The following is an 11,250-nucleotide window of genomic DNA, read 5'->3' on the forward strand; positions in this document are numbered from 1 at the left end:
AAACTATTTTTTGTTGGCAGTCGTGTATTTTAAAATCTCCAGTACCCCCTGGGGTTCTTTCAATAAGTGCTAAGGATGATTCAAACAACACAAAAGTGCAGCCTTTTGACTTTCATGCACATTCAGCTCAGAATCAAAATCAGGGTAACATTTTAGTATGGGGAACATAGTCACCATTAATTAGCTGCTTATTAAAGAAACAAAAACCTAATTTAGAGTTATTTGGACACTAGGGGAACATATAAGGGTTAGTAGGGTTAGGGTTACTAATAAGCAATAATTCTGAGGTTATTGAGGGAAGACTCTTAGTTAATGGCTTACTGGTTGTATAATAAGGCCATGCAGAATAAGGCATTAATAAGTACTTAATAATGACTAATTAAGAACCAATATGTTATTAATGTGCATGTTAATAAGCAACTAATTAATGGTGAATATGTGTTCCCCATACTAAAGGGTTACCAAAATCAGAAATACTTGATCAATCCCCTTGTCATTTTTTTTTTCACGTACAGTATTGATATATTTTATTTTGTGATCATACAGCAGAAGCACTGTGTGGTTGGGGGGTCAGCACCTTGCTCAAGGACGGCACATATAGGACCTGTAGTCGGCCTACATGGCCACCAGGTGGTGCTCAGTCAGGTAGTTGGTTCAGTGATGTGCTGAAGAACTTCACCTTCATGACCTGCACTTTCAGTATTGTCCCATCAACATGACTCTGCAGCTGCTTCTACTTTCCTTAGCCTTTCTTTGTGCTCCCGACCTCACAGGAGCGGTCCGCCATGCCAGCTGCGCCCCCACGTGCGACCCGAGCTCCTGTCCGAGCCACAGCAGCTGCCCGGGTGGGTACGTCCCGGACCCGTGCGACTGCTGCACGGTGTGCGCACCGGGCGAGGGCGACCCCTGCAGCCGCTCTGCCCCCGCGGCCTGTGGGGACGGCCTGGTGTGCAAGCCCAGGGGCCCCGAGGGGGTCTGTCGATGCAAGGGACGCCATGCGGTGTGCGGGAGCGACGGGAGGACGTATGAGAACGTGTGCAAGGTGAGAGCGGTCAACCGGGAGAGGAAAGGAGCGGCTGCTATTCGAGCGGTGCACCAAGGACCATGCACCCCTTCAAACACAGGTAGACCACCGTTATGCGGTATTGTATTTCATTATTGAAATTGGGCGATATAGCTCGGTTGGTAGAGTGGCCGTGCCAGCAACTTGAGGGTTCCAGGTTCGATCCCCGCTTCCGCCATCCTAGTTACTGCCGTTGTGTCCTTGGGCAAGACACTTTACCCACCTGCTCCCAGTGCCACCCACACTGGTTTAAATGTAACTTAGATATTGGGTTTCACTATGTAAAAGCGCTTTGAGTCACTAGAGAAAATTGCTATATAAATATAATTCAATTCAATTATTGGAATTAATGTCATCAACCCCACAGACCTCGTGATCCCTTGTCAAAGGTTTACAACAGAATGTCTATGTTGTTGGATTATACCAGACCTGGGCAAATTACAGCCCGGGGGCCACATGGGGCTCGTTAAGTTTTTCAATCTGGCCCGCCGGACATTCCAAAATAATTATTTTAGGTGTTTAAGATGGAAACTGTAGCTGCCATTATGATGTGCAGTGATGTTTGCAAATGACCGTAAATCTTGAACTATACAAAGTATTTCAATGGTTGGAATCTGTGATTTTGCATGATATACTAGTCACTATGGTCATCTAATTAGTTACTATGGTCATCTAATTAGTTACTATGGTCATCTAATTAGTTACTATGGTCATCTAAGTCACGGCAGACTAATCACACCCTAATTTTGTGATTAATCATGATTAATCACAGGTTATTATTTGCTAGCAAAAATAGAATTTTCATAAAAATACCCTAACATTTGGATACAAATGCAGTTTTGTAGTCAGAGTGTCTTACGGGAACATTTTATAAATATTTTACTGAACTGCAAGTGATTGATTTGCTCAAAACTTGGTGACAGTAAGAATTAAGTGCACAATTAGTTTTTTTTCTCTTAAATATAATTAGTTCCTGCACTGTAAAAAAAAAAAAAGTTGAGAAAACGCAAATTTTCAAGGCAACAGGACGCAACAAGATTTTTGCGTTTTCTCAACTTTTGACTACTATTGTTGACTTTAAGTTGAGATAAGAGTTATGTCAACTCGGATCTTCTTGTCAGTAATATTCCATATGATTTGTGGATTTATTCTTTTGTAAAAATTCCATTTAAAGCAGCACAAGTTAATGTCACATATGATCACAAGTTAATATCACATCCAAGTTAATATTCCATATGATTTGTGGATTTATTCTTTTGTAAAAGTCAATATCTAAATTCCATTTAAAGCAGCACAAGTAAATATCACATATGATCACAAGTTAATATCACATATGATCACAAGTTAATATTCCATATGATTTGTGGCTTTGTTCTTTTGTAAAACGGACCAAACTCGCCACAAAATTAACTACGACAAGATAGATTTTTCAAAAAAGATTTGAAAGATTGAAAGATTCGAGTTGACATAACTCTTATCTCAACTTGTAAATCTTAGTTAAGACAACAATAATAGTCAAAAGTTGAGAAAACGCAAAAATCTTGTTGCATCATGTTGCCTTGAAAATTTGCGTTTTCTCAACTTTTGTTTTTTTACAGTGAACTTGATACAAATAAATATATATACATATCTTTTTTTTTAAACTTAAAACAGAATCAATTCAGTGTGCAGCTTTATAATAGAGCAGGACTCCAAGTTTCATCACTATGAAAACTACTGTGACAAAAAAGAGAGGTGAGATATTTGTTTCACTAATATGACTGGCAACATAGTTTTTATGGTCATTTTTTACAGTGCAGATGGATACAAGTTATGCCGTAATTTAATGTTTGTGTATGTATTATGCATGTTATAGTACTGTATATTTACTGATACATATGTCAGTGCAGATCTCAGCAGCCCTCGCTATCAGTTCAACTTCATCGCCGATGTCGTGGAGAAAATAGCACCCGCTGTTGTCCATATAGAGTTGTTCATAAGGTATGTACCTGGAGGTGCGTGGAGTTTTACAGGGGTACTTTGGGGGTCTCCGTATGTTTTGGTCATTGGTATTTTTGTTTCATAAATGTTAATCAAAAAACAAAAAAAGATTAGTTTATTTTTATTTTTTGTTTGTTTTAAAATGTGCCATATACAATAAAAATTGAAAAACGGCCCTAATTATTTTTTTTGGATTTGTGTTTCAGAATTGGAAATAGGACCTAAAACACTGCTTTTTTAAAATGTATTTGCGTTTCAGAATTGGAAATAGGACCTAAAATACTGCTTTTTTAAATTTATTTGCGTTTCAGAATTGGAAATAGGACCTAAAAGACTGCTTTTTTTTAGTTTATTTGCGTTTCAGAATTGGAAATAGGACCTAAAATACTGCTTTTTTAAAATTTGTTTGCGTTTCAGAATTGGAAATAGGACCTAAAATACTGCTTTTTTAAATTTATTTGCGTTTCAGAATTGGAAATAGGACCTAAAACACTGCTTTTTTAAAATGTATTTGCGTTTCAGAATTGGAAATAGGACCTAAAATACTGCTTTTTTAAATTTATTTGCGTTTCAGAATTGGAAATAGGACCTAAAATACTGCTTTTTTAAATTTATTTGCGTTTCAGAATTGGAAATAGGACCTAAAATACTGCTTTTTTAAATTTATTTGCGTTTCAGAATTGGAAATAGGACCTAAAACACTGCTTTTTTAAAATGTATTTGCGTTTCAGAATTGGAAATAGGACCTAAAATACTGCTTTTTTAAATTTATTTGCGTTTCAGAATTGGAAATAGGACCTAAAAGACTGCTTTTTTTTAGTTTATTTGCGTTTCAGAATTGGAAATAGGACCTAAAATACTGCTTTTTTAAAATGTATTTGCGTTTCAGAATTGGAAATAGGACCTAAAATACTGCTTTTTTAAATGTATTTGCGTTTCAGAATTGGAAATAGGACCTAAAACACTGCTTTTTTAAAATTTATTTGCGTTTCAGAATTGGAAATAGGACCTAAAACACTGCTTTTTTAAATGTATTTGCGTTTCAGAATTGGAAATAGGACCTAAAATACTGCTTTTTTAAATTTATTTGCGTTTCAGAATTGGAAATAGGACCTAAAATACTGCTTTTTTAAATTTATTTGCGTTTCAGAATTGGAAATAGGACCTAAAACACTGCTTTTTTAAAATGTATTTGCGTTTCAGAATTGGAAATAGGACCTAAAATACTGCTTTTTTAAATTTATTTGCGTTTCAGAATTGGAAATAGGACCTAAAAGACTGCTTTTTTTTAGTTTATTTGCGTTTCAGAATTGGAAATAGGACCTAAAATACTGCTTTTTTAAAATTTATTTACGTTTCAGAATTGGAAATAGGACCTAAAATACTGCTTTTTTAAATTTATTTGCGTTTCAGAATTGGAAATAGGACCTAAAATACTGCTTTTTTAAATTTATTTGCGTTTCAGAATTGGAAATAGGACCTAAAACACTGCTTTTTTAAAAATTTATTTGCGTTTCAGAATTGGAAATAGGACCTAAAACACTGCTTTTTTAAATTTATTTGCGTTTCAGAATTGGAAATAGGACCTAAAACACTGCTTTTTTAAAATGTATTTGCGTTTCAGAATTGGAAATAGGACCTAAAATACTGCTTTTTTAAATTTATTTGCGTTTCAGAATTGGAAATAGGACCTAAAAGACTGCTTTTTTTTTAGTTTATTTGCGTTTCAGAATTGGAAATAGGACCTAAAATACTGCTTTTTTAAAATGTATTTGCGTTTCAGAATTGGAAATAGGACCTAAAATACTGCTTTTTTAAATTTATTTGCGTTTCAGAATTGGAAATAGGACCTAAAACACTGCTTTTTTAAAATTGATTTGCGTTTCAGAATTGGAAATAGGACCTAAAATACTGCTTCCGGTTCAATTTTTCATCACACAGGTAACCACGCATTTTTGCATTTTGGATGAACATTGTTTTTGTGTTTATCAGGAAAAATTTAAATCCATAAAAGGAAAACAGCACAAAATCCAATTTTATGGCAATATTTTAGTGAAAATCAACCCTTTTTTCTTTGTTTTAAAATCTGCCATATACAGTAAAAATTGAAAAACGGCCCTCATTTTATTTTTTGATTTGCGTTTCAGAATTGGAAATAGAATGAACGGAAGGCACACGGACCATACACTGACCCTTGAGTTTGTTAAAAATCTGTTCCAAAAGGTCAAGAAAACCGAATTGTACAACAACTGAATACATTTTTCTCATCAGAAATATTCCAATTAAAAATACCAACAAACTGCTTCAATATTATTGCATATTCTCTTTATGTCTCTGGCCAAAGTAACATGTAAATGTGCAAGCATGTGCTCTTTTATAAAGCCCAGTTTATGTAGCTTTCTCACTATGAGGGGTTTTTGTTTTATCTGCTCATCATTTTCTTGTGTTTGGTCCTGCAGACATCCCATTTTTGGCCACCAAGTTTGTCTCTCCAGCGGCTCCGGTTTCATAGTGACCCCCTCAGGTGTGATCGTCACCAACGCTCACGTGATAACAAACACAGCTTTGGCGACAGGGCGGCCTCAGCTGCTGGTTCAGCTCCATGATGGCGACATATATGAGGCTGAGGTTAAAGAAGTGGACAGAAAGGCAGACATAGCTACCATCAAGGTCAACCCTCAGGTAAAAACACACACTTCTTCACGCAAGTTAGCAACTTTCCCAACACACGTTCATGTCAGACACCAGTGCACGGATGTTAGACCCAAGGCCCGGGGGCAGGATCTAACCTGCCACATCATTTTATTGTGGACCGCCACTTCATTTTAATTTGGCCTGTCTCATAATTTTAATGTGGCATGCCACCTTATTCTAATGTGGACCACCACATCATTTAACGTGGACCACATCATCATTTATGTGGCCAGCCAAATCATTTTATCGGCTCCGCTATATCATTTTATTGTGGCCTGCCACATCCTTTTATTGTGGACCACCACATCATTTTAGTGTGGCCTGTCACATAATTTTAATGTAGCACGCAACTAGTTCTAATGTGGTGCGCCACATAATTTTATGTGACCCACCACATAATTTTATCTGGCCAACCAAATCATTTTATGGGGTCCACCACATTATTCTATTGTGGACCGTCCCATCATTTTAAGGTGGCCCGTCCCATAATTTTAATGTAGCACACCACCTAATTCTAGTGTGGTCCACCACATCCTTTATGTGGCCAACCAAATCATTTTATGGGGTCCACCACATCCTTTTATCGGGTCCGTCACATCATTTAATTGTGGCCTGCCACATCATTTTATTGTGGACCACCACATCATTTTAGGGTGGCCCGTTCCGTAATCTTAATGTAGCATGCAACTAGTTCTAATGTGGTCCGCCACATAATTGTATGTGACCCACCACATTATTTATGTGGCCAACCAAATCATTTTATGGGGTCCGCCACATAATTTTATTTTGGACCGCCAAATCACTTTAATGTGGCCTGTCCCATAATTTTAATGTAGCACGCCAGCTAGTTCTAATGTGGTCCGCCATGTCATTTTATGTGACCCACCACATCATTTATTTGGCTAACCAAATCATTTTATGGGGTCCGCCACATAATTTTATTGTGGACCGCCACATCATTTTATTGTGGACCGCCACATAATTTTAGGGTGGCCTGTCCCATAATTTTAATGTAGCACGCCAGCTAGTTCTAATGTGGTCCGCCATGTCATTTTATGTGACCCACCACATAATTTATTTGGCTAACCAAATCATTTTATCGTGTCCGCCATATCATTTTATCATGGCCTGCCACATCATTTTATTGTGACCTGCCACATCATTTTATTGTGGACCGCCAAATCACTTTAATGTGGCCTGTCCCATAATTTTAATGTAGCATGCCACCTAATTCTAATGTGTCCATGTCCTTTATTGTGAACCACCACATCATTTATGTGGCCAGCCAAATTATTTTATCAGGTCCACCACATAATTTTATCAGGTCGGCCACATCATTTTATTGTGGCCTGCCACATAATTTTATTGTGGACCGCCACATCATTTTAGGGTGGCCCGTCCCATAATTTTAATGTAGCACGCCAGCTAGTTCTAATGTGGTCCGCCACATAATTTATGTGGCCAACCAAATAATTTTATGGGGTCCGCCACATAATTTTATTGTGGACCGCCACATCATTTTAGTGTGGCTAGTCCCATAAATTTAATGTAGCATGCAAGCTAGTTCTAATGTGGTCCGCCACGTCATTTTATGTGACCTACCACATAATATATGTGGCCAACCAAATTATTGCATGGGGTCCGCCAAATCATTTTATAGTGGCCTGCCACATCATTTTTATTGTGGACCACCACATCATTTATGTGGCGAACCAAATCATTTCATGGGGTCCGCCACATCCAATTATTGTGGACCGCCACATAATTTTAAGGTGGCCCGTCCCATAATTTTAATGTAGCACGCCACCTAATTCTAATGTGGCCGGCCAAATTATTTTATGGGGCCCACCACATCATTTATGTGGCCTGTGAAAGGCAAGAAATAAAAAAAGCCCTTTCTGGCTATGGACATTTTTTCTTTCAATTTTGACATGAAAATGTTGCCCATGTAATGACATATGTTGTAGACTTTAATACTCTCTAATGTTTCACCTTTGTTTTTTAAACTTAAATATCTGCTTGTCATCTTGAATTATGATTTTAAAACAAGTTATCCATCAATCTGTCAGTAAAAAATGTAATAATCAAACAATATGTTTATATTCTTATATATTCACCGAGAGCAGCCATAATTGTGGTGTGGCCCTCAATAAAATGAGTTTGACATTGTGTCTGGGGGTGTATTCTGCCAAGATGAGACAGAGCTTTGCAAAACCTTCAAAAAGCTAGCAGCAATGTGTCCACAAACATCAGCCCTGTGACTTCCCGGCGCCACGCCGCCCTGTGTTTTCTCACACCCGTACCTCACATACGTCACCCGTGGAAGCGTTCTCTCCTCCAACTACCATTTGCATTCCGTCAGCATATCTAAGGCTTCTTCTTTGACTTTCCCCTGTTTGTGCGCAGAAGAAGCTCCCAGTGCTGTCACTCGGCCGCTCGGCTGATCTGAGACCGGGTGAATTTGTGGTGGCCATTGGCAGCCCCTTCGCCCTGCAGAACACCGTCACCACCGGCATCGTCAGCACGGCACAAAGGGATGGAAAGGAGCTGGGCATCCATGACTCCGACATAGACTACATCCAGACTGACGCAATCATTAATGTTAGTACACATATACCTTATGAATATTTGGATTGTGATTGTTTACACATAATAGTCTCTCTGCTCCCCTCTCTTCCCTCCGTGTGGTCTGTAGCAACAATCTTTTAATGAAGTCAGAGTTGGTAGAAATGGCAGAACATAAAAATAACTAAAGTATTCAAACCAGCAACATTCCAGGTATGCCAATAAGTAATACATGAATACATAATAAGTCAAGAAAGTGGCCCGATCATGTCCTTACTTTATGCCGTACTTACCATATTCACATCCAGCCAAGAAGAAGAAGCTGTTGTATTGTGCATACACATACTACATCACCATCTAGCATGGCCCTTTCACATTTAAAGTGTTACCTTTTTCATGGATTTCAATGACATTCGCAAGTGTTAGTAAAAATCCATGTTCCAGGATTTTTACACAGCCAAAAAAAAAAGTAATGAGCCCTCTTTCATTCACGACTTAAGCACATATGCCTAACTTACGCGGGTGGGTGTGTCCGCAGGCCGGATGGGAGAATACGCATAAAACAAACATGCGTAATTTGAAGTAGGAAAAAAAAACACTTAACCCAGCAGGCACAAGACATTAAAACAACATTGACAACTTTTTAAATTAAGTCCTGATATTGACCAACTCAAACATAACGTTGAAACAACATGCTTTTTGACAATGTTTAATCAATGTCAGGTTGTGAGGTTGATTTGACCATTGACATTTTATAATTTCCCAACCAACAACGTGGATCCATTGTTGGACATCAATGTTGTTGCCGCGAACTCGCATGGCTGCGATAGTTGTGACCCCAACATGAAGGAAACGGGGGGGACGACGTGCAGGTAAGAGTCTTTTAATAAACTCAAAATACGGAGAAGCAGTCATGCTTGCAGAGGTCCTAAACATAATCAATCCTGGAGCCCTGAGGAACAGGCGAGGCAGGCATAAATAGCCACCTGTTTGGCAACTGCAACCAGGTGTGCCAGGCTGCCAATCAGGGAAACGAGCGCTCAGGAAGACAAGCAGGAAGGGTAACAAAAATAAGAGCGCAGACAGGAAACAAACACCAAACAAGGTACCACAACCAGAAGTGAAGTGACAGATCGTCACAGTTGTCATAAATTACAAACACAACTATTTTGCAATGTTGTTTCAAAGTCAGATCTAAAGGACATGTATGTATAAGCAACATTGCATCAATGTCTTGTGCCTGCTGGGAAGCGCTAACAGGAGAATAGGGCCCTCATTGCACAGCCTCTGTGATACCAGTGCGAATGCTAGACTAATGTTTTTTTACTTTTGGTCCGGACCGGAGTACGGAACTAAAAGTCCAAACGCAAATTGAACAAATTAGCAACAGAGGACTTATACCAATTTTAAGATAACGATAATCAATGAAGCAGAGTCCTCAAACAATAGTCAATCAGCTACAAATATATAATATCCCTTTTCATTGTACAAGTTGTTATTTCGCTGATATTGAAAACAGGGGTTTTAAATTAATTTAAAAAAGAGGGATGGTATAACAGTATATTATATAAGGGTCAATACAAACATTAATGTGATTGTTTCTCTTGTATGTCAACTTATCGGTGAGCAGTATGGAAATTCTGGAGGGCCCCTTGTTAACTTGGTGAGTACTATACTTTCTGCCATTGTGATTTGCACATCTAAGTTACACTAAAGCAAACGCTGTATGTACTGAAATCTTCTAAAATAATATTTTACAAATATGACAACCTTGTAAACTTATTAAAATATATACAATATATTGAAACATCTCTATGATCATGTGTCATATGGTTAAGGTTATGATTTATTTGTTTAAGTTACATTAAGGAACATCACCTGATTATATTTGTACAGTTCAGCATATCCGAAGAGAAGTAGGTAGAAGCGAAGCTTATATTCATTACGACGCCTTCTCTATGTCTATTACTGATAATAATTAACACAATTTCTAACGGTGTCTTGGAAGTACAAAACACTGTTAATTTTTATTTTTTTTCAACAAGTTATAATTTTATACAGAAATGCGCCTTGGCGGTCTTCTAAAAAGTCAATTGACTTCCTCCTTCACAGCTGACTTCCTGCATGTTTGTGTTTACTCCAGGACGGGGAGGTGATCGGCATCAACACTTTAAAAGTGACAGCGGGCATCTCCTTTGCTATTCCCTCGGACAGAATCAGACATTTTCTCACAGATTCACAGACCAAATACAACAGTGTGCTTGGGTCAGAGCATCCAAAGAACAGAGGTACTGTAAGAAGAAATGACCTTGACTTTCTCACATCGGAGTCCATAATTTGTCTTCTTGTCATCTCTTTTGTGACAGATAAGACTAAACTTCCGAATGGATTGACAGAGATGGCACCGTCAGAATCAGGTGAGATGGACAATCCTTAGAAATGGTCCTATAGTAATCTTAATAGGTTGACTAATTATTATTCTACTGTGTTCTCAGGGTTTCTAGGAGGGAGCAGACGTTTATTGGGTATCAGACTGCTAAAAATGAAGATACCCGTAACGGACAATAAGCAATTTCTACACTAAAATGGTAGATTTTCTAAACATGGATTTTTCATGGCCACACTAAGAGAATTGTACTGACAATTTGGACTAAGAAGCATTACCATTATGTTTGCTGCCCTCTACGACAGAAATATCACTACAAAGATTTTCCTGATGTCAGCAGGTTGTTTTGGTGCAATAAGTCATACCTAACACTCGGACAGAAAATGATGTTCACACATGCATGCAGAAAAGCAAAGGAGGGTGGGAACTTGGGTAGGATATCAGCCACATGCAGTGCGGTAAAGAATAAGTATTTGATCCCATGCTGATTTAGTAGGATTAAGGTAGACATAAACAGTCTATAATTGTATAGTATAGTCGTCCCTCGCCACATTGAGCTTCA

The 11,250-nt window shown here is 38.1% G+C and overlaps 1 protein-coding gene across 1 annotated transcript; it reads left to right on the forward strand.

The window, feature by feature from the left end:
• The first annotated feature begins 715 nt into the window (after positions 1 to 715).
• On the forward strand, positions 716 to 11,020 carry htra3a (HtrA serine peptidase 3a). The gene is made up of 8 exons (XM_062033574.1): positions 716 to 1,124; positions 2,953 to 3,043; positions 5,503 to 5,725; positions 8,144 to 8,338; positions 9,933 to 9,965; positions 10,446 to 10,590; positions 10,669 to 10,719; positions 10,798 to 11,020. Exons 1-8 carry the CDS (start codon positions 716 to 718, stop codon positions 10,884 to 10,886), a joined length of 1,236 nt encoding a protein of 411 aa, XP_061889558.1. The 3' UTR covers positions 10,887 to 11,020.
• The last annotated feature ends 230 nt before the right edge of the window (positions 11,021 to 11,250 follow it).

This window comes from Entelurus aequoreus, linkage group LG22 (genome assembly GCF_033978785.1).
Source record: "Entelurus aequoreus isolate RoL-2023_Sb linkage group LG22, RoL_Eaeq_v1.1, whole genome shotgun sequence".
Taxonomy (NCBI): domain Eukaryota; kingdom Metazoa; phylum Chordata; class Actinopteri; order Syngnathiformes; family Syngnathidae; genus Entelurus; species Entelurus aequoreus.

What these genes read in the sequence shown, in the direction of transcription:
- htra3a (XM_062033574.1), top strand. Translation starts at nt 716, where the DNA reads ATGACTCTGCAGCTGCTTCTACTTTCCTTAGCCTTTCTTTGTGCTCCC. An exon ending in ATGCACCCCTTCAAACACAG is followed by an intron (nt 1,125 to 2,952) that starts GTAGACCACCGT and finishes ATGTCAGTGCAG; the next exon opens with ATCTCAGCAGCCCTCGCTAT. An exon ending in AGACTGACGCAATCATTAAT is followed by an intron (nt 8,339 to 9,932) that starts GTTAGTACACAT and finishes ATCGGTGAGCAG; the next exon opens with TATGGAAATTCTGGAGGGCC.